Raw genomic sequence first — 22,551 nt, 5'->3', positions numbered from 1 at the left:
AACCTTGCCTTGTACATTCTCATCTTCCTGAGTGGTACCTACTTCTCATGTCCTTAAGCCCCACACAGTTCTCCATCCTGACTGCTGTGCGCGCTAGGGACAAAGTGGTTAGGACCTCTGCCTTACAATCCCAGAGACCTGAGTTCTAACCTAATCTTGCCTGTTATTAGTGTGGAGTTTGCTTGCTCTCCTCCTCTGGGTGCCCTGGTGTCCATAGGCTGAAGGGGGCACAGTTTGGTAGTGGTGTGGTAATTGCCCTGGTGAAGGAGAATTGTGGAAGGGAGTTGACCAGGATAGAAGACGGAAGTGTAGTTGGCAGTGATGGTTGGCACAGATGCAGTGGGCTGAAGGGCCTGTTTCAGTGCTGTCTAACCTTATCCCCGCTCCCATCCTCTCCACATCACACCTGCCAATCCCACTTGAAACCCAAGGACAGATAAGTCCCCGGGACCTGACGGAATATCCCCCAGACTGCTCCACGAGGTGAGGGAGGAGATTGCTGAGCCTTTGGCTAGGATCTTTGAGTCCTCGTTGTCCACGGGAATGGTACCAGAGGATTGGAGGGTGGCAAATGTTGTCCCCTTATTCAAAAAAAAGGTAGTAGGGATAGTCCAGGGAATTATAGACCACTTTGCCTGTGGTGGGCAAGCTGTTGGAAAGGATTCTTAGAGATAGGATCTATGGGCATTTAGAGAATCATGGACTGATTAGGGACAGCCAGCACGGCTTTGTGAAGGGAAGATCTTGCCTCACTAGCCTGATAGGGTTCTTTGAGGAGGTGACCAGGAAGATTGATGAGGGTAGTGCAGTGGATGTGGTCTACATGGATTTTAGTAAGGCGTTTGACAAGGTTCCACATGGTAGGCATGGGATCCAGGGAGGCTTGGCCGTGTGGATTCAGAATTGGCTTGCCTGTAGAAAGCAGAGGGTTGTGGTGGAGGGAGTGCATTCGGATTGGAGGGCTGTGACTAGTGGTGTCCCACAAGGATCGGTTCTGGGACCTCTACTTTTCATGATTTTTATTAATGACTTGGCTGAGGGGGTAGAAGGGTGGGTTGGCAAGTTTGCAGACAACACAAAGGTTGGTGGTGTTGTGGATAGTGTGGAGGGCTGTCGGAGCTTACAGAGGGATATTGATAGGATGCAGAGCTGGGCTGACAAGTGGCAGATGGAGTTCAATCCAGAGAAGTGTGAGGTGGTACACTTTGGAAGGACAAACTCCAAGGCAGAGTACAAGGTAAATGGCAGGATTCTGGGCAGTGTAGAGGAGCAGAGGGATCTGGGGATTCATATCCACAGATCACTGAAAGTCGCCTCACGGGTGGATAGGGTAGTTAAGCAAGCTTATGGGATGTTAGCTTTCATAAGTCATGGGATCACGTTTAAGAGCCGCGAGGTAATGATGCAGTTTTACAAAACTCTGGTTAGGCCACACTTAGAGTACTGTGTCCAGTTCTGGTCGCCTCATTATAGGAAGGATGTGGAGGCGTTGGAAAGGGTGCAGAGGAGATTTACCAGGATGCTGCCTGGATTGGAGAGCATGGATTATGAGGAGAGACTAAAGGAGCTGGGGCTTTACTCACTGGAGAGGAGGAGGATGAGGGGAGACATGATGAGAGGTGTACAAAATAGAGTGGACAGCCAGCACCTCTTTCCCAGGGCGCCAATGCTCAATACAAGAGGACATGACTTTAAAGTTATGGGTGGGAAGTTCGAGGGAGATATCAGAGGAAGGTTCTTTTACCCAGACAGTGGTTGGGGTGTGGAATGTGCTGCCTGGGGTGGTGGTGGAGGCAGGTACATTGGTCAAATTCAAGAGATTGCTAGATAAGCATATGGAGGAATTTAAAATAGAGGGATATGTGGGAGGAAGGGGTTAGTCTTAGGCGAGGTTTAAAGGTTGGCACAACATTGTGGGCCGAAGGGCCTGTATTGTGCTGTACTGTTCTATGATTCTATGAAATCTAATGTTTCATTTACATCCCCTCTCATTCTTCCAAACAGATGCAAAGTCCTCATCACAGGAACTAATTAGTGGACCCACAATGCCCCAACTCCCAGGCAGGTAACTCCTTCCTTCAGCACAGAGACTAAATCTGACTCCAGCTCCAGTTTCACCAGTTGCAATAACTGTCCTTACTCTGTGGTTAAGGATAAAGGTCAGTTTGCCTTCCGAAACACTGACTGTAAACCATGTTTTGTGCCAGGAATAGGAATCCTTCTGAACAGCAACAGTTGACTGGAAGATTAGAGGTGAGACAAGGCAGATCAGGAGGATGTGCCCACTGGGGTCCTACAAGGCTGGACTATTCACAGCTGACACTGTAGAAAGGCCACATCTGAGTTTGCTGACACACAATCGATGAAACACAACATTTCAGAGATATAAATAGATTAAGCAAATAAGAAAACATCAAGCAAATGTAAACTGGAAAAAGACAGAACAGAGCTCCTACTGAATGGTGAAAAGTTACACACTAATTGAGTATAAGTCATTCAACTGCCGCGATTAGATGCTGACCATTCAAACTGATGATGGAATGCAGTTATATCCACAGGACTGGGTTACCCTGGGCAGAGGTTACATTGCAGCAATGAAAGTCTTGGTTAGACCATACCTGGAGCACTGTTACAGGAAGCCCACCTTAGAAGGGCACCTGTGTTCACAGGTTACAAGTTTACACAAATTTGGGTCATAGAGAGAAACTCGTGGGAGTCCAGGACTAAATCCTGAGCTTTCAGAGTGAAGTTGGGGAACTCATCCACACACACAGGGCAGAGAAAATTCAGAAGAATTTTCCACAATTTGTAATTGATGCTGGGTTAATTTTTAACTCAGAAGTTGATTTTGTTTGCCACATGTATGAATAGACAGAGGGGAAGGTGGGACTGGGAGGTGTGACTCAACAGATTCCAAGGCTAAATCACTGTCACATTCAGTGGTTTATCATTTAATGTTTAGAATATTTTCCACCTTCCTTCCAAACAAAAACTTCATGTCTTTTCCTGCCCTTTTGCTCACTTATTTAATCCCTCCACCTCCCCTCACAGCCCATTTTCCAACTTGGCTTTGTGTAGTTAAAAACGGTCCAATTGTCCAGGGCATTAGTGTAGATGGTAAATAGTTGAGAGTCCAGCCCTGATCTGTGACATCACATTTATTCCACTGCTTCTTACCTCTGTGTCCGGAATTCATATTTTGCATGTGTCCCCCCTTTTGAAGATCCAGATATTCTCCAATCACAGGATTCCAGCAAGCTACTCCATTCAAGGGGACAATGTGTTGGCTTTAGAAATGTTATCCACATCTTATGAACATATATTAAAAAAATGCCCGAAAGAGCTGAGTTGGGGAGTTTTGAAGGTTGAAGTCAGTAAAGTGGGACTCCTGTGGTGCTAGAGGCCATCTCTTGACGTTCAGTCATAAACAAGATCTGCCTTATTGACCCAGCTTGAACGTTACCCATGGTGTGAGAATGGAAGGTTGGCACCACAGGCTAGTAACACAACTGCTCTGTGTAGACCCCTCCCTGCTCTTTGGAGATATAGGCTGGAGATCCAGTAACTCCAAGGCCACGGAAAGAAATCCCACCAGGGATGGGATGAAATTGAATTCTGGAATCTAAGTTGACACAGAGTAATCCCAGGTGATGGTGTTCAGTGTTCCCGACTGGTGCTGCACTCCCTGCTCTGGCCAATGTGTGACAAACTTCCGTACATGCCGATAACCCCCAATGCTCTCAGGGCAACTGAGAGACAATAACTTGTGCCCTCCCATGCCAAGATCAGGAACACCCTCACCAATTCCACTCCTCACAGACCAGAACATCCAAAACACCAAGAAATGTTTCAATGAGAGGAGACACAGTCAGAGGATTTCCTTTTTTATTCCCAGTTACTTTATTATCCCTTCCAAAACCCCCTGGACTGCTACATCCATGGTGAATTACCACCCCAGATTTGAAGGTGTTTGGGATTCTAGCCCATTAGTATTTTCTCCTGTGGTAAACACGTACCCAGAACCACACCCAGACCTCGTGGCAACCCTACAAACACACGTAGATTATTAAAAAATCCTATTTGACCTCAAACACACATCACCCTGATACCGATGGATGTGTCAGAATTTCAGCAGTTCCTCATTCATTCACATGTTAAACCCACAACCTGGAGACCCCATTTCCACCAAACCCACCAGCCAAAACCTAACCAAGTTTAAAACACTAAACTTTTGTTCCCTCCCCCTGTTCAGTCCCACATCCCCACCCAGTTGGGATTCAAGACTTGCATTCTGCACACCCGTAACTACCTACAACCCACACACTAATAGACCATTACCAGTTAACTACAGTCAAACACATCCAGTGAGGAGATGAACCCACTTCAAGGATTGTGGAATTAATTCAGCTCACAAACTTACCACCAGGTGGGGGACAGATTCTCACTGCCTCCTCTCTCCTGGCCAGTCACCTGTGCCCTCAGTCCCTCAACCAAATAGAACTACCGTCACCCCTATCCTACACCCCACCACGGGGCAGTTGGGAATCTAGTCACCCCTCTAATGGAACAGTAATAGGAAACCCTTTCCACTTCAGCCCCCACAAAGGATCAAGGTTTATCTTATTGTATAAAATCCTCCAACTGTTAAATTAAATTTACATCATGCAGAAGTAAAGAGTGGTTAACGTGGATGCAATGGTCAGGCTGGCAACAAGTGACAAAGCCCATCAGAAGGTCTGGCTAATTTCCCTCCTCACATCCCAGCAGCTTGACCCTGTCAAGGCCAGAGCAGCCTGCTTAACTGGCACCAGCCTGTACCACCAGCCCTCGATGGCTGCAGTGAACCCATAACAGGCACTGTAGCAATTTGCCAAGGCTCCTTCGACAGCAGACCTCTCACTGGTCTTGTACCGCCTGGGAGGACAGAGTAACAGCTACACAGTAATGCCACCACCTTTAGATCATCCCCCACTTCCACAGACCCCAGAGGAGCCTCATCCTGACTTGGGTCCAAGTCCTGGGGTTGCCTCTCCAACGTTACCACGGGAGCACCTTCACCAGAAGAACTGCCGTGGTTCGAGGAGCTGCACTCTCACCTGTTAAAAGTTAATAAATGTCGGCCTTCTACAAGTGGTTCTGTTTCTGTGACCACCTGATCTTGCAAAGCTCAGTCACCATAAACCGTGCGGCCAACGACAAAGGCAGGAGTGGAGGTGCCCACATGGCTGTTCCGTGCTGCTCTGACCCCTGCTAACCAGTATTGGGGTGGTGGGAGGGGGACCTGGGCTATCTGTCGATGAGTTGGGGGGGGAGGGGGCATTGAGGTCAGGTTCTTTTACCCGTGGTCTGTCTGGGGGTCTCTGCCTGTGTTCCCCCTCGGTCAGGGAGACGGAGTCTGACTGAAGCTACAGCTAAGTCCCACGTCCCCTCACTTTATCTGAACAGCACTGATCATCAGAAGTTGGTCAGAGGCAGACGCTGGGGTGGTTGGCACCCACTCCGCAGGGGCCAATGAACACTCCATTAAAACTCCAAGACTGACCTTTTGTGAAACTTCCTGTGAAAATACCCAGAACAAACCAGCAGCACTCATGCACCGAGGGTCACTGGTTAACAGTCTGTCATCTCCAGAAATGGTACAAGACATCTGGCAGTAGTTAGCATGTGAACACACAAAAAACAAATAAAAACAGTAAAACCAGGAGACACACTTCTTACACTCCAAAGTAAAAGAGGAAGGGAGAAAGAAACATCGGAGCAATCCCAGAATTCCCAACGGGATCGGCGCTACAATCTGCCGAGGTCTGATTGCCAACAGGGCCACTGCCGACTCTCCAAGTACAAACGGGAGAAGGTACAAAAGAATCTAGTCTTTGATCGTCATAACTGCACATCCAGGAGTCTCTTTTGTAAATACTGTTTAACTTCCTCGATCCCATTCAGCTTTTCCAGCTCATGGTAAGGCAGCTGTAAGGGAAGAGCAGAGACACAGGGTCAGACACCAGGTGGAGTCACACTGCTTTCTCTCTGCAGTGTTCAGGAGGCAGTGCACAGCCTCTCCCTGCCCTGGCACCACCCAAACACAGAAGAGAACAGTGGTGTAGCTGCTGTCTCAGCTCCAGAGACCCTGGTTCAGTTCTGAGCCCGGCTGCTGTCTGTGTGACATGTGCATGGTCTGCCTGTGATCGTGTGTTTTCCCCGTGTGCTCCAGTCTCGCACTCTCTCTCTCTCTATGATTGGTGTAGCAATATGGAAAGGTATGTCCAAAACATGTTTGGAGTGTGGCTGCTGTTGTTGAGCTGCTGCATGCAGCAGATTTCTTTCACCGAAGGAAGGAATGGTGGCAGAGTACAGCAGCACAGGGGTAAGGTGCTGGACTAACAGCAGGAGTTCAGAACCACTGATACACAGACAGGCTGGGACCGTTTCCCTGGAGCGTAGGAGGCTGAGGGGTGACCTTACAGAGGCTTATAAAATCATCAGGGGCACAGAATGGTGGGTGATTACAGTCTTTTTCCCAGGGTAGGGGAGACTAAAACTCAGTTTAAGGTGAGAGGGGAAAGATTTAAAGGGGATCTGAGGGGCAACCTCTTCACACAGAGGGCGGTGGGTGTGTGGAACGAGCTGCCAGAGGAAGTGGCAGAGGTGGGTACGATTACGCTTAAAAGACATTTGGACAGGTTCATGGATAGGAAAGGTTTAGAGGGATATGAGTCAAACGCAGGCAATTGGATGAGCTCAGGAGGGCACCTTGGTCAGCATGGGCATTGGGCTGAAGGGCCTGTTTCCATGCGGTAAAACTCTGATTGTGAGGAGTTCAAATCCCATCAGAGCAGCTGGGAATTTAATCAGAAGTAACTAAATAAATGTGAATTTAAACAAAGTCCTCCAGTTCCAGTAACGGTGACCATGAAACTACCAGGTTGTCATCTCCACTGATGTCCTCATGCGAGAACTCTGCCACCTTTGCCTTGTCTACAACACCAGACCCAAGGTGGCTGACTTTTAACTCTTTCCTCTGTTCAAGGGTAGTTAGGGATGTCACTGAATTGAATCACTGAACTGAAGTAAATCATTGAATATACATCACACAGAACAGGCTAGTCAGACCACAAGGTGTCAGGGAAAGACCCATGTGAACAAATCCCAACTCAGCAGGCAGAGTCTCCAGCCCTAGAATTACCACCCTTCAAGTACACACCCAGCTACTGTGTTAATGTGACGAGGGTTTCCGACCCCACCACCCCTGGGCTGAAGAAAGATCTCCCACCTTAAATCTGTGCCTCTGGATTTTGATTCTTCCACTAACAGATATTTACTCCGGGTCACAAACCATAGATCCAGGCCCTCTGGCCCACCAGACTAATCCCATTTACCAGCACTTGGCCCATGCACCACTCTGCCTTGGTGATTCAAGTGCTCATCCAGATGCTTCTTAAATATTGAGTCTCTGCCTCCACCACCCCCTCAGGTAACGTGTTTCAGATTCTAACCACCTTCTGGGTGGAAAAAAATCCCGCCTCAGATCCCCTCTCTCCGCACATTAAACCTATGCCCTCTGGTCCTGGACACCACTGGCAAACGTTTCTTACTATCTACACCCCTCTATACGTACACATCTATCAGATCCCCCCTCAGCCTTCTCTATTCGAAGAAAACCCAGCCTATAACTGAGCGCTCCATCCCAGGCAACACCTTCTGCAGTGTAAATTGCATCATTCTGATGGGGCCTCACAGCGCCAGGCACTGGTTCAATCCAGACCTCCGTTACCGTCTGTGTGGAGTTTGCACATTCTCTCTGTGACCATGCAAGTTTCCTACAGGTGCTCCAGTTTCCTCCCACGTCCCAAAGGTTAGCTGCTCGGTCCCAGGTTCGTCCTATACTTAACTCCCTTGATCCTTACGTAATCACAAAACAGACTCCCAGAAGGGCTCCCACATGAAGAAGCCACTATCCTATGAAGCTTGTACCAGGTCAATGCAAGTACAATCCAACCAGTTCCACTCCCTGCCCTCTCCTTCAGGTGCCTAGACAGAAGACAGACCCATTTTCCTTGGCAGTGGGGTCAAAAACACAGGTTTAAAGTAATTGGTAGAAGACTAGAGGGAAGATGAGAAAAGATGTTTTCATGCAGAGGGTCGAGGGAGTCTGGAACACACTGCCCAACAGGATGCCTTAGCCAGAACCCTCACCACGTTTAAGCAGTACCTGGGCGTGTATTTGAAGAGCTGTGACCTGCAGGGTACAGACCTAGTGCTGAGTGCTGGCGTTGCACTGGGAGTTTTTTTTCAACCAACAGACATGATGGGCCAAATGGCCTCTTCTATGTGTCATTCAACGAAGGCAAGACCCGAACCACTGGGCTATTTCCAGCTTCTGCTGCTGTCTCCTCTGAAGAACTGAAGCTTTCCATGCAATTCAGACAGTGTAGATGGGGGTTTGGCCTCTACCTGCCCCCTCCTCATTTGGGGAATCAGGAATGACTCCCAGCTCCCACAGTTCATTCTGTGCACCATCTCTTACCAGTGCAAGGTGTTGGTCCCCTCCATTACAGGAAGGATATGGGGCTTTGGAGAGGGTGCAGAAGAGGTTCACCAGGATGTTTCCTGGATTAGAGGGTATGAGCTGTAAGGAGAGGTTGGACAAATTTGGGTTGTTTTCTCCGGAGCGGCAGAGGCCAAGGGGAGACCTGATGGAAGTTTATAAAATTATGAGAGGTTTAAATAGAATAGACAGTCAGAATATTTTTCCCACGGTAGAAATGTCACAAGAGGACATACACTGAAGGTGAGAGGGGGAAAATTTAAAGGAGATGTGCGGGTAAGTTTGTTTTTTGCACAGTGGTGGGTGCCTGGAACGGGCTGCTGGGGATAGTGGTGGAGGCAGATAGAATTGTGGTGTTTAGGAGGCTGTTAGACACATAAACATGCAGGGAATGGAGGAATATGGACACTGTACAGACGGAAGAGATGGTTTAATTTGGCATTGTTTGGCACAGACATGGTGGGCTGAAGGGCCTGTTCCTGTGCTGTACTGTTCTGTGTTCTAAGAGGGGGGAGAAGACATTCACCCAAGCTGTTAGAGAACACTTAATAAAACAGCTTTAAATGACCTTTCAGCAATTTTCCTGAAACCCAAGAACAAATGAACCTCACTCACACTGTGAAACTGTTCACAAGTCAATCATCTCCAGGGATGGTTCAAACTTGCAGCAGCAGGCAAACACACAAAAGCAAATAACCATTAAAAAGAGGTGCTGCCAACACTCACTGACAACCATGAGCAGACTGTCTCAGTGTAAGGTGGTGTAACAGTGCAGTCAATGGGCAGAGATGGCCCAAGGAGAGTACAAGGAATTAGTTCAAACCTCACAAAGGCAGTTTTGGAACTTGAACTGACTGCAAAACAAAATAGAACCATAGAACACTACAGCACAGAAAACAGGGCGTTCAGCCCTTCTAGTCTGTGCCGAAACGTTATTCTGCTAGTCCCATTGAGCTGCACCCAGTCCATAACCCTCCATAATCTGGAAATAAAATGCTGATTTTAATAAAACTGACCACAAAACAGTCAACCGCTGTAAAAACCCAACCAGTGCATTAAACGTCTGTGCAAAAAGACAAGTGCTTGGTGAAACGCAATTTGCAGTCAAGCTTTATTTAAAGACAGACTATTTTTTTGGTCTCATTCTCTTTCTTGTAAAAAATTGTGTATAATTTATGTTTAATTATGCTTAGCTGATGCTCTGTGCCTGTGATGCTGCTGCAAGTAAGTTTTTCACTGCACTTGTGCACACACGGACTTGTGCACATGACAATAAACTCAGCTTTGACTTTGTTCTCAAGATAGGTGACAGAGAGAGAGAGAGACCGCTGGACACCGGAAAATGTCAGGAATGTATCTGAAGACTGGAACGTGGAGGGGCAGAGGGGGTGTGGGGTCACCCCCAACCCTGCTGGATATAACCACAGATGTAGCAGGGTACAATGACACGAGCCCAGCACAAGTGGCAGAATTCTGACCTCCAAACCAGGCTTGTGTGGAAAGACCCAAATGAAAATTCCAGCCCCAAGTGAGGCCCATTTGGAGAGGAGAGATTATCTTCTGATAACCACACTGTTCTCTGCGGGGAACCTGCTCCGTGCAAACTGACTGCTGTGTTTCCCACAACAGTGATGCCACTTCCCCACCTGTGGGGCCCTTTGAGAGCCTGAAGGTTCTCCAGAGATGGAACCCTCCCTCTTCCTTCTGTCTGGTGATTTCACCACATTCCTGGCTGGGCTCAGCCCATTCCCTGTCAGTCTGTTATCCACAGATCTGCCCCCAGGATCCATCCTCACCCTGGGGCTCACTGACCCACATCAGTTCCTACTCTGGTGACACCACGATTTTAATTCTCAGCCACCTTTTCAAACCCCCATGTTCTCACACCTCCCTGTCTCCAGAGTCCCCATAACCCGAGATTTCTGTGTTCCTCCGAACTTGGTCCACTAATTTTAATTCTTCCTCTACTGCTGTTGTACTTTCAGTGTCCGGAGCTCGAAGTGGAATCACTGTTGTGGGAAACACAGCAGTCAGTTTGCGCAGAGCAAGTTCCCCGCAGAGAACAGTGTGGTTATCAGAAGATAATCTCTCCTTTCTGCCTGAGAACCCTTCATACTTTATATGTTCCCTTGCTGGGCCCTGGCAGAGAGTTCTGTACCTTCCTTAGCCATGGGTGAGGAATCAGAAGACTGAAGGGTGACTAATGTTGTACCATTATTTAAGAAGAGCTGCAAGGACGAGTCAGGGAACTACAGACCAGTGAGCCCAACATCAGTGGTGAGGAAGGTTACTGGATTCTGAGGGACACAGTTTACTTGCATTTGGAAAGACAAGCACTGATTGCGGATAGTCAGCATGGCTTTGTGCGTGGGAAATCACGTTTCACCAATTTGAGTTTTTTTTTGAAGAGGAAGTGACCAATTGGATTGATAACAGCAGGGCAGTAGATGTTGTCTACATGGACTTTAGCAAGGCCTTTGACAAGGTCCGGAAGATTAGATCACCTGGGATCCAGGGTGAGCTGGCCAATTGGATACAGAATTGGTGGAAGGAGGCAGAGGGCGATAGTGGAGGGCGGTTTCTCGGAGTGGAGGGCTGTGACCAGTGGTGTGTTGCGGAGATCAGTGCTAGGTCCCTGTTGTTTGTCATATACAGTATATCAATGATTTGGATGAGAGTTTAGGCTGCATGGTCAGTAGGTTTACGGATGACACCAACATTGGTGGTGTGGTGGACAGTGGAGAAGGTTGTCCAATGTTACAACAGGATCTGGGTCGACTGGGGAAGTGGGCAGGGGAACAGCAGATGGAAATTTAACTGGCAGAAGTGTGATGTATTCTGAGAAGTTAAACCAAGGCAGGACTTTTACAGTAAATGGCAGCACCCTGGGGAGTCTATAGTGTAGAGACACCTCGGGGTACAAGTAATAGTTCCCCAAAAGTGGGTGGTGAAGAAAGCGTTTGGCACACTGGCCTTCATCAGTTGGAGCACTGAGGACAAGAGTTGGGACGTCATGTTACAGCTGTACAAGACATCGGCGAGGCTGCACCCAGAGTACTGTGTGCAGTTCTGGTCACCACACTACAGGAAGGATGTGGTAAAGCTAGAGAGACTGCAGAAAAGATTCACAAGGAAATTATTGGGACTGGAGGGTTTGAATGATGAGGAGAGACTGATAGGCTGGGACTGTTTTTGAACATAGAACAATACAGCACAGGGAACAGGTCCTTCGGCCCACAGTGTCTGCATCGAATATGATGCTGAATTAAACCAAATCTCTTCTGCCTGCACATGATCATATCCCGCCACTCCCTGCATATTCATGTGTCTGTCTAACAGCCTCTTAAATGCCACCATCATATCTGCTTCCACCACTTCCCCAGGCAGCCTGTTCCATGCACTCACCACTCTCTGTGTAAAAAACTTGCCCCACACATCTCCTTTAAACTTTCCCCCTTTCCCCTCTATGCAAATCCTCTAGTATTTGACACTTCTACCCTGGGAAAAAGACTATCTCTGCCTCTCATAATTTTATAACCCTCTATCAGGTCTCCCCTCAGCCTCTGACACGCCAGAGAAAACAAACCAAGTTTGTCCAACCTCTCCTCATAGCTCATACCCTCTAATCCAGGCAGCATCCTGGTGAACCTCTTCTGCACCCTCTCCAAAGCCTCCACATCCTTCCTGTAATGCGGTGACCAGAACTGCACACAATACTCCAAGTCCAGACTAACCTGTTTTATACAGCTGCAACAAGACTTCCTGACTCTTAAACTCAATTCCCCAACTGATCATAAGACAAAGGAGCAGAAGCTGGCCATTTGGCCCATCGAGTCTTCTCCGCCATTCTATCATGAGCTGATCCATTCTCCCATGACGGATGAAGGCAAGCATGCCATATGCCTTCTTTACCACCTTATCTATTTGCATTGACACTTTCAGGGAGCTATGAACTTGGACCCCACGATCCCTCTGTACATCAATGCTGTTAAGGGTCTTGCAATTAACCGTATACTTTCCCCTTACTTTTGACCTCCCAAAGAGCATTTGTTCGGATTAAACTCCATCTGCCATTTCTCTGCCCATACCTGTAACTGATCTCTATCCCCTGGAGCAAGAGAGCCTGAGGGGTGACGCAGAGCTTTATAAAATCATGAGGAGCACAGATAAGGTGGATGGTCATGGTCTTTTTCTCAGGATAGAGGTGCCTAAAACCAGAGGGCACAGGTTTAAGGTGAGAGGGAAAAGATTTAGAGGGTCAGGTTATTCCACACAGGGTGGTGGGTGTATGGAACGAGCTGCCAGAGGAAACGTTAGAGGTAGATACAATTACATTTAAAATACATTCACAGAGGAAAGGTTTAGAGGGATATGGGCCAAATCCAGGCAAATAGGACTGGCTGAGGAAGGCGCCCTGGTCAGCACGGACCAGTTGGGCTGAAGGGCTCTATGACCCTAAACCCACCTCTGAATCTGCATTCTTTGTAATACCCTCACACACAGCTCAGTGTCAAATTTTGTTTGATGAGGCTCCAGTAAATCGATTTGGGACCCTTGTTCTGTGATTCACATGGTTCCTGCTAACATTTTCTCTAATTTTCTGACAGATGAGGAGCAGCAAATGAGGAAGGGCGAACAACACGTGGTCACATCACCCATCTCTCCACGACTTGGCACCTGACCATTCAATTATTACAGCATTTTGCTTCCCACATACCCAGCAAACTCTGTGCTACTTGATGCTCTGCAGGAAGGTACGACATCAATCCTTAAATGGACATCCATCAGTAATCTGCAGTCACGTTGTATTTTCCGTCTTTCATTTAAAGTTACTTTCAGAGTTTTCTTTACCAACACCACACAATGAATCCTTCCTCGAGATCAGCTTGCAGATTCCTCCTTTTCAGGTAGAACAGCCCACACCTCAGACCCTGACCCTGGAACCAGTTCTTTCTCCACCCACATCTCCAGAGACCAGAAATGGACCTGGCTCAACAGCTGGGGGCTTGGCCAGTGCTTCGGGGGGGAGGGTGGGCAGGGGTGGCCACGGGGTTCTGTCCAAGTCTGGAACCAGTGCTGAACGAGGATCTGCCCAGAACTTGTTAAGGGATGTTAAGGGTTGGATAAACAGAAGAAAGGGAAGCATGTGGCAGGTACAGAGAAATGGAAACAGGAAGGGCCCCTCACAAGGTCGGAAGTGTAGGGGAGGTTAATTCAAAATTAAATTAGGAGGGCAAATATCACTGGCAGAGTCATAAAATCGTACAGCATAGGAACAGGCCATTCAGCCCAACTTGTCCCTGCCAACCAGCGGCACCCTCCTGCATCAATCCTATCATCCTACACTTGGTCCATGGCCTTCTATGCCTGTGTTTCAAGTGCTCACCTAAACCCTTCCTCAATGCTGTCGGCAACCCTGCTTCCAGAACTCTCTCCAGATGTGCAGTCCTGGTACTCACCACCCTCTGGGTGAAGGTCCCTTCAGATCCTCTCTGAATCTCTCCCCCCTTCCCCTAAACCTGGGTCCTCACATTTTTGGGAAAAAGCTTCCTGCAGCCTCCCCTATCGACACCCCTCATAATTTTACATAACTATGTCCCCACTTAACCCCCTCTGCTCCAGGGAGAACAGACCCCACCTCTCCAGTCTCTCCTCATAACTGAACTGCTCCATCCAGATAAGGTTAAGGAAAATTCCCAATACTTTGTAAATAAAACAAGAGCAAAAGTGTAACTAAGAGTAGTGCCTGTTAGGGACCAACTGTGCAAGCTGCTTGCACTTTGGGAGGATGTGTAGGGCTAGGACTCCCACACAGCACAGCACAGCACAGCATGGAAACTGGCCCACCTCACCCATGCTGACCTCGATGCCTAATCTACACTCATCCCATTTGCCTTCATTGGGATCAGACCGTCTACTCCTTCCCTGAAGCGCACTGCCCGAAGAGGTGGTGGAGCAGGGACTTGAGATGTAGCTGAACGAGCACGTGATTCACCAAGGCGTGCAAGGCTCTGGGCCAAGTGCTGGGAAATGGGATGAGTACAGATGGGTACTTTGTGGTCAGTGAGGATGTGTGGGCTGGAGAGCCTGTCTCTGTGCTGTGAGACTCCATCACCCTGTGACACGGTGAGAGAAGGGAAATGTACAGCGAAAAGAACTGCATAGTGCTCTCAGCAGCGGACAAAACAGTGGGATTAGTTTGGGATCACTGTGGACGGAGCAGGGCAGCAGGATTAGTTTCCAAAAAAGAGCCAGCAGGTTTGATAGGCCAAGCAGCTTCCTCCTGTGGCATAAATCTCAGCAGCTCAGAGGCTTCATGAAGTGATGCACCATACCTGCAAAACGGTATATCCTAGTAAGCGCAGGTGTCGATCCCGCATTGCCCGAGACCCCACCAGCACGTCCGAGTTGTGGCAGTAATGCCATTTGTCATTCACCGACATCACAATCCTGTGGGGAGGTGTGAAGGAGCAGTCCGTTACTGGAAACACAAGAACCTCACCGACAGACCGGCCCAGAAGGCTCAGGTCTTCTCTCACATCCCCAGGGTCTACAAGCCAAAGCTGCTACCACCAACCTCAGCCTCTCACACCCCAAACCACACAAGTATCAGCACACCAACACATACAAAAAGCCTGCATTACATGTGATATCTTGGATGACCATTCATCCATCACCACTGTGCTAGCTCTTTGAAAGATCTCTACCCTTGGCCCTGGTACTCTTCCTACACCCCATTTAGCTCATCACCTTCATCTCTGAAGGTACCAGAGAAACTAAAGGACAAGCTAAGAACCCATGTGTGCACAGGTCTCTGTCTATTGAATTACCACAGTATTAGCAAGATAGCTAAAAGTTTATAAAAATCATTGCAAAACTGGAACTATTCCACTCAGTCAGCATGAGGATCATGTTTGATCCAGTTTATTGAATTATTTGCAACACAAGCAGTAGACGAGTGTAATGCACTGGATGTAACACACCTTGATTTCCAAGAACCCTTTAATAAGTAAGCGCACTATACATCCAAGGTCATGGTCAGAGCATGTGAAGTAAGGGGTCAGGCAGAAGAGATAGCACGCTGGCCTTAAATGCAAAACTGACGGCAGGAATATCATGGGCCGAATGGCCTGTCCAGTGCTGTACCGTTCGATGTTCTATGCATAAGGACAATTACCAGAATGGGAAATGGTATTCCACAGGCTTCAATGCCAAGACCACTGTTGGTCTATTGTCAGGAACGGTTTGGACTTGGGACTCAATGAAAAATCCGATGAGAAATTCAGGAGAAACTTCTTTCCCTAGAGAGTGGGGAAAGTATAAAACTCAGTACCACAGGGAGTGGACACATTCATGGGGCATTTACCACAACAGCATAGACACACTTACAGGGCAGTTAAAGAAACATCTGATGGTGCAAGAACATGGGAGCACAAATAGACCATTCAGCCCCTCACACCTGCTCTGCTATTCAATACGATCATGGCTGATCCTCTGCCTCGGCACCTTCCTGCTCTATCCCCATCTCCCTCTAATATCCAGGAATCTATAAATCTGTTTTGAGTGCAACCAATGACCGAGCCTCCACAGTGTTCTGAGGGAGTGAAACCCAAACATTCCCTACTGAGTGAAGATTCTTTTCCTCATTTAAGTACTAAATGGCTTACCCCTTATTTGGAGACTTGTGGGCCCTGGTTCCAGACTCCTGTGTCAGCAGAAACACCCTCCCTGTATCTACACTGTCGAGCCCTCTGAGAATTTTGTATGCTTCAGTGAGAACTGTAAATGATAAAGCTCTAGCCTACACAATTGCTCCTCACGTGACACACTGCCATCACAGCCCGGTGAGTTTTCACCGAAGTCCTTCTACAGGATGTCTCTCTCTTTTTAGAGCCCACTCAGGTGTGGCCCAACCAGGGCCCCATGCAATTGTAGCAAGAGATCTTTACTCCTGTACTCAAATCCCCGTGCAATAAAGGAGTAGAATCATTTAGTACAGCACAGGAAGAGGCTGTCTTGGCCCATTGTATACGTGATGGTTCTTTCAAAGTGGCAGGAGGACTGGCAATCACTTCCGTGGCGAGTTGTTGCGATGAGCTGGAGAAAGCATTATCAGTAGGAATGTTTGAAAAGGGAACTGCATACGTGAAGGGGAAAACCTGTACGATTGCAGGGAAAGAACTGGGAAAGGGATTATTTGAGTAGCTGTTACCAAAGAACTGGCACAATGGGCTGCGTGCTTTCTGCGTTGTATCACTATAAGTGGGCCACTTGTTCCAATTGGTCCGTGGCAGGCTGAAGCTCAACACAAATCAGCTCCCAAACCCCTCCCACCACGCCTCCACCATGCCCCTGTTTCTGCACCAGTACGGGGACAAACTGACTGAAGGATAAGACATTCATTGCGACTGATTTCTTCAAACTGACACAGGTACATAGAATGGTTCTCTCATGCTCAGTAAGTGGACTGATCCACATGTCAGTGGATTAAGTTTGGGGCAGCAATTTCAAAACCTGGGGATGTAACAATTAGGAAAATCTAAACAGGCCTCAAGCTGTGGAATGGACAGACACGGGAAAGGGCAAGCTGAGATTTGACTCCTGCTGTCCTGCCCTGGAAGCAGCTTCTCTTTTTTCAGTCTATCAAAACTCTCCACGATTTTGAACCACTCCATCAAATCGCCTCTTAACCTTCTCTGCCCCAAGAGCAATCCCAACTTCTGCTGCCTCTCCGGGAGCCAAAGGACCTCATCAAAGCAAAGGCTCCAGTAAATCTCCTCTGTGCCCTCACTAAAGCCTTGGCGTTCTTCCAGACGTGTGGTGCCCCAGATCTGGCAGGACACAGGAGCTGGGGTCTGACCAGTGATTTATGAAGTTTACTGAAAGTCCTTTGGTTTAGAACTCTAAGCTTCTTCTGATAAAGTCCAGGTCCCTACATGCCATTATAAATGCTACGGTATCTTTAAACGTTTAATGAGAACACCATTGTCACATGGTTTGTACAGACTGGTGCAAACAATCCCTGGGTAATTACCTGTTCACTTGATCGCTGTCCTGGCACCTCTCTTTGTCAGTCAGCAGTGGGCTGGAGAGTTGTAGAGGTGGGGGCACTGGACTCACCAGCTCCCCCTGTACCACCCTGCCCTGGTTCTCAGGATAGTGAGGGGTGTCATAAAAGCTTGGAGCAGACTGCTCTGTTCTGAAGAGATTGTGCTCTTGGTTCTGGGACGTTGTCTCTGTGTCCTCGTTCAGGATCTTTCCGATGGGGAACTGGAAAAGGGAATTGGAGCTGATGACAGGTGAGCAACCTGTGTTATTGGGTGCCTGGTTCAAGCAGTCAGACGGGCTACTAAGTGTGGAGCTCTCCTGACTCTCCAGCGACTGCTCCTTGGTCAGACTGTTGTAGTAGTTCGAGGACGAGTAGTAGGTGTACTCGATTGTGGTGCCTGTCAAGATGGAAGCTGCATTGGAAGATCCACCACTTCCTGGGGGTCGGGTGCGACTGAGAAAATCTACATCAACCACGCGATCGCCGTCTCTCTTCTCCTTCGGTGTCACGTCGTTGTGACAAAAGGGCGAGAACTTCTGGAAGTCCGAGGTCAGGGAAGAGATGTCGGGTTGGGTGTGCAGAGCACTGGGTTTCTCGGTGGGTTTTGTACTTGGGATGGAGGGGCACAGAGGAGTGCCAGCACTGGGAGTGGTCCCGTTAATGTGAAGGACAGTGCCAGAACCATTTATCCACAGCAAGAAGTCTGCAATGGAGCAAAAAGGAACAGATAGTCACATGACCCTCAGTCAGGTTAAATCCCACACTTCCACCGGTCCCTGACAAGTAAAGGACAAGAGAGTAAGAGAAGGCTGCAATTTTTTAGCACATGTACAACTGTTATCCCCACACACACGGCTCCTACTCAGGTCTCTGCTAACAAGCTGCATAAACAGGTGGGCAGATGCAAGTGAAGGTCACAGGAACCAAGTGGTTGCAGTGCTGGATTGAAACCGCAGAGACTGATGGATTCATTCTTGCCTGGGGAATGCGTAAACCTGCTCATCTCGGGCACAAAGAAAATCACCACAAAGCTTGCAGGATAGTTTTCAAAAAACCCAACCACGTCGCTGATATTCTGCAGGGAAGGGAACCTTGCCCAGCTACAGAAACACTAATGTGTTCATGACCTATCATGATGGGCAATATAACGTGGGGCCTTCCCCATGTCACCCAACAGTAAGATTATATCCCCAAACTCAGGTCCAGGGGACAAATTGCTTCCCAGCACCAAATCACTGATAGCCCAGATGTTTTGTGAAGAAGTCAATGAACACCTGTTCAGATGGACTGTGCAGGAGCTGGTGTTCACTGGTCTTGTACCTGTGTCGAAGCTCTGGTCTCTGCGATCACTGCCGGGCTATAGCAAACCAGCTTTGTGGGGGCAGGAAGAGTCTCCCTCTCGGCTCAATGGACTGAACACTCAGCAATTAACACTGCAATGATGATCCAAGCCCCTAAAGTGCAGCCCACTCAGCAGTGTTGCACTGTTGGATGTACCCCTTTCAGAGGAGATGTAAAACTAAGGCCCCAGCTCTGTGTTCAGCTGAATACCAAAGACCTTACAGCATTACCCAAAGCAAGAAATTCTTCCAGTGTTCAGACCACTACTTAAAACTCAACCAACATCAAAATTGAAAGATTAATTTTCCTACAATGAAGTGTTTTTGGACATATTGAGATAGATCTTGATCGTTAAATGGAACAGGATAGTGTAATACCAGGATGATAAGGCGTGCCTCTGATTAGTCACAATGTTTAATGGATAGGCAGAAATTTCCACTAAAGTTATTTTCACTGATCCCAACACCAGAGTCACTGACACCATTCCTCTCCTGGTGAACCTGACCATTTGCAACCCAGCAACGTATCAGACCTCAAGATGAATTTCTAAACATGCATCCCTACCTTCACAAAGGCTGCTGCTTCTATCTTTGGTACCATGACTCTACCCTGATCTTGTCTCAGTGCACCTGCAGTAATCTGTTTACCTTACTGACTGATGATGGTGGTGTTGGCAAAGCCAGTGCTTTACCGTCCATCCCTATTTACCCTTGAGGCAGTGGTGAAAAGATGGGACTGCCAACAGATTCTGATGACCCTGCCAGTGACACACTCAGCTCCCGAGGATCTGATCCATACCTTTGTTAACTCCAGACTCTGGTCCAATGCTCTTTTGCCCAGCTTTTCACCTTTCACTTTCCAAAAAAGCACATCCAAAAAACCCTGCTGACCTGTATCTTAACTCTCATGGAGCTCTGTCCAACTGTAACCCATGAGCTCACTGACCTACGTGGACTCCAAGTTAACTCAAGCCTTAATTTTAAGATTATCATCGTTTTGTCAACTGTCCTGTTATTGTGGTACTGATGCATCTGCTACATTAAAGGTACTGAAAGATGCTAACTGTAGTCGGTTGGTGCTGTAAATGGGAAGGCAGAGGGTTTTTACTCTTGAAGGATGGTAGAGAACTGATGGTCCATCTTTACTCCAAACTGATAACCTCTTGTTTTCCAAGCAGTTTGTTATGCTTCAGGTGGACATCCTGTGCAATATAACTATTCCCCATTGAAGAACGCAGCAGAATACTAAACACGTGCAACACAGGAAGATCTGCATCTAACTTCCTTTAACGAGTCTCACTTCAACAAGTATACAAGCCAGATGAAGAATGCAGCTATTGGGCATCAGAGGTATGGCCCTGGACAGGGGGGAGAGGAGCTTGCTTTCCTCAGCCTCTGGAAGTAACCAGATGTGTTTTACAGCCAATTCAATACCTCTGAAGTGTAGTCACTGTGGTAATGTCGAAAACTGGCAGCGAACCTTTGCATAGCAAGATCCCAGAAAATGACCAGGTAACCTGACTTTTTTAGCACGATGCCAATGGAAGGATGAATTCCGGTCATGTCATCTATCCAGCTCTTCTTCTAAACAGTGCCATGGAAAACTCTGCATCCGCTGAGGAGATCAGGCTGGGCCTCAGTTCAATTCCTCATCCAGGAAAATGTTCCCCTGGTATTGCTGCTCTAATGGCACAGAGCTGCCTCAGTACTGCCCCTCCGACAGCACCACAAACCCCTGAACACAGCCCCTCCAACAGCTCAGTGCTCCCTCAGTAACGCCCCTCTGACAGTGTAGCGCGCTCTCAGTGCTGACCTACTGACTGCCTCAGGACTGCTCCTCTGTTGGAGCTTGCTCTGTACCGTCCCTTTGACAATACAGCTCCCTCAGAATTATCCTGGGACAGCGCAATGCTCCCACAAGCTTCCGTCTCAGAGATGATTGGAGGCTGATGCCAGAACGTCCCTACCTCCATTAACTTCAAACACAGAACTGTTGCACTCTGCATTGGAGCAGCAGGAGTGACGTGCTCTTCAAAGTCAACTACTGTACTTGTGCTTATGAAATAGCAGAGCACAACAGGAGGACAGAATAGGGTTATTACCTGTGTAATATCCTGGGGGAAGAACCTCATCCTGCTTGTAACATTGATCACCAAGCAGCTGCCTCAAAGCTTCTGCCACCAGGCCTTTATAACTGGCAACAGATAAAAGAGGGTGGCGTCTCAGATAAACAGAAAGGAACTGAACCCCCTTGCAGTAATCATCGCAGCTTTAACAAGAAAAACCTCAAGATACTTAACAACTGCAACAATAAATAAACACATTTGTTGAGTCAAAGGGAGGTGTGAGGAGGGGTGATCCGGGTCCTTGAGAAGGTGAAATGTGTACGGACAGAATTCAAGAGCCTGAACCCTCAAAGGCTAAAGGCCTGGCCACCAACGTAAGGGAAGAGAGAAGGAATCAGAAGAATGGGGTTTTGGGCGACGGGTTGTACATGGCAGGAGGTGACAGAGGAACAAAGTGAAAGCAGAAAGCAAAAGGAAACATCTTTGGGGAAAAAGCAGGGAGCGAGACCAAGACTTTGACGGAGCAGGCACCAAAACAATGAGGCCCATGGAATGTACCAGTGATAAAGCCCACAGCAGAGGCGGGACTGTGACACAGCAGCTGGGAGTGCTGTTTTCACACAGCTCCAGGAATCTGCGTTTGATCCTGACCTCCAATGCTGTCTATGTGGAATTTGCACGTTCTCCCAAGTGACCGTCTAGGTTTTCCTCCACATCCCAAAGACATACTAACAAGTCTACTTGGGGCTTGTTAACTGGCCACTATAAATTGCCCCTTAGTATCAGTGGGTGGCAGAAGATGGGAGAGAGAGGATAAGTTGCAGGTAAATAAATGGGGGAACAGGATTGATGTGTGGTCTGAGAGCAGGCACGGACGTGATGGGCCGAATGTCCATCTCCTGTGTCATAAGGAGATATGAAATGTGAAACTTCGTTGACACGTGCAGTCTCAGACAGTCAGATCTCAAGGTTAATCTGATTACTGCCAGTTCTGAGCCACTCATAATCCCTGGGAACCTAGAGGATGATCAGTGACGCAGCCATTAAGAATCAGAGACGGGTGCTGGTGAAGAGGGCGCAACATGGCTGAGGGTGGACAGGGATCAGCCAGGTCAGGCTCAGCGACTGTAACACATGATCCTTCTCACGAGAGGTCTGCTGTGTGGCGTTTGTGAATAAGTTCCTCTAAAGCTTAATTACACCGTCAGCACTTGTCTGGTTCATTAATATCAAAGGCCTCACAGCATGCCAGCTGGCATGGAGATGACCAGAAACACAGAAAATTTACCCCACTAGAAGCTGCCATTTGCCCTTGCTGTCTGTGCGGGACGACCTGACCTAAACCCCCTGCCAGCAGCTGCTTTATATCCCAACCAGCCCGAGGTAAGCTAGCTCTTCAATGGCTGGTGTCAGCCCTTATTGGGCAAGGGCGGGGAGGTGAATAACCTGGGGCCCGTTCCCAACCAGCAATCAGGCAGAGTGTGTGGGCGAGAGGGGGAACCAGAAGGGAAGGACTGGCACAAGGGGGAATTGCGCCGGGGGGGGGGGGGG

At 48.2% G+C, this 22,551-nt stretch overlaps 1 protein-coding gene across 4 annotated transcripts in view; it reads right to left on the bottom strand.

The window, feature by feature from the left end:
• Window positions 1-3,871: 3,871 nt before the first annotated feature.
• The window catches only part of fastk (Fas-activated serine/threonine kinase), a 43,568-nt gene continuing 24,888 nt past the window's right edge, over window positions 3,872-22,551 (bottom strand). For 3 of the 4 annotated variants that reach the window (XM_052023669.1, XM_052023670.1, XM_052023668.1), the window contains exons 7-10: window positions 21,037-21,128; window positions 17,580-18,297; window positions 14,881-14,995; window positions 3,872-5,967 (exon numbers count right to left, since the gene is read on the bottom strand). In XM_052023669.1, the coding sequence (XP_051879629.1) occupies window positions 5,881-5,967; window positions 14,881-14,995; window positions 17,580-18,297; window positions 21,037-21,128 (1,012 nt within the window). In that variant the 3' untranslated portion in view covers window positions 3,872-5,880. The remainder of the gene's footprint in view (window positions 5,968-14,880; window positions 14,996-17,579; window positions 18,298-21,036; window positions 21,129-22,551) is intronic. The other variant, XM_052023671.1, reaches the window with a different exon arrangement.

This window comes from Pristis pectinata, chromosome 9, assembly GCF_009764475.1.
Source record: "Pristis pectinata isolate sPriPec2 chromosome 9, sPriPec2.1.pri, whole genome shotgun sequence".
NCBI lineage: Eukaryota > Metazoa > Chordata > Chondrichthyes > Rhinopristiformes > Pristidae > Pristis > Pristis pectinata.
This window is presented reverse-complemented; position numbering and strand designations above follow the sequence as displayed.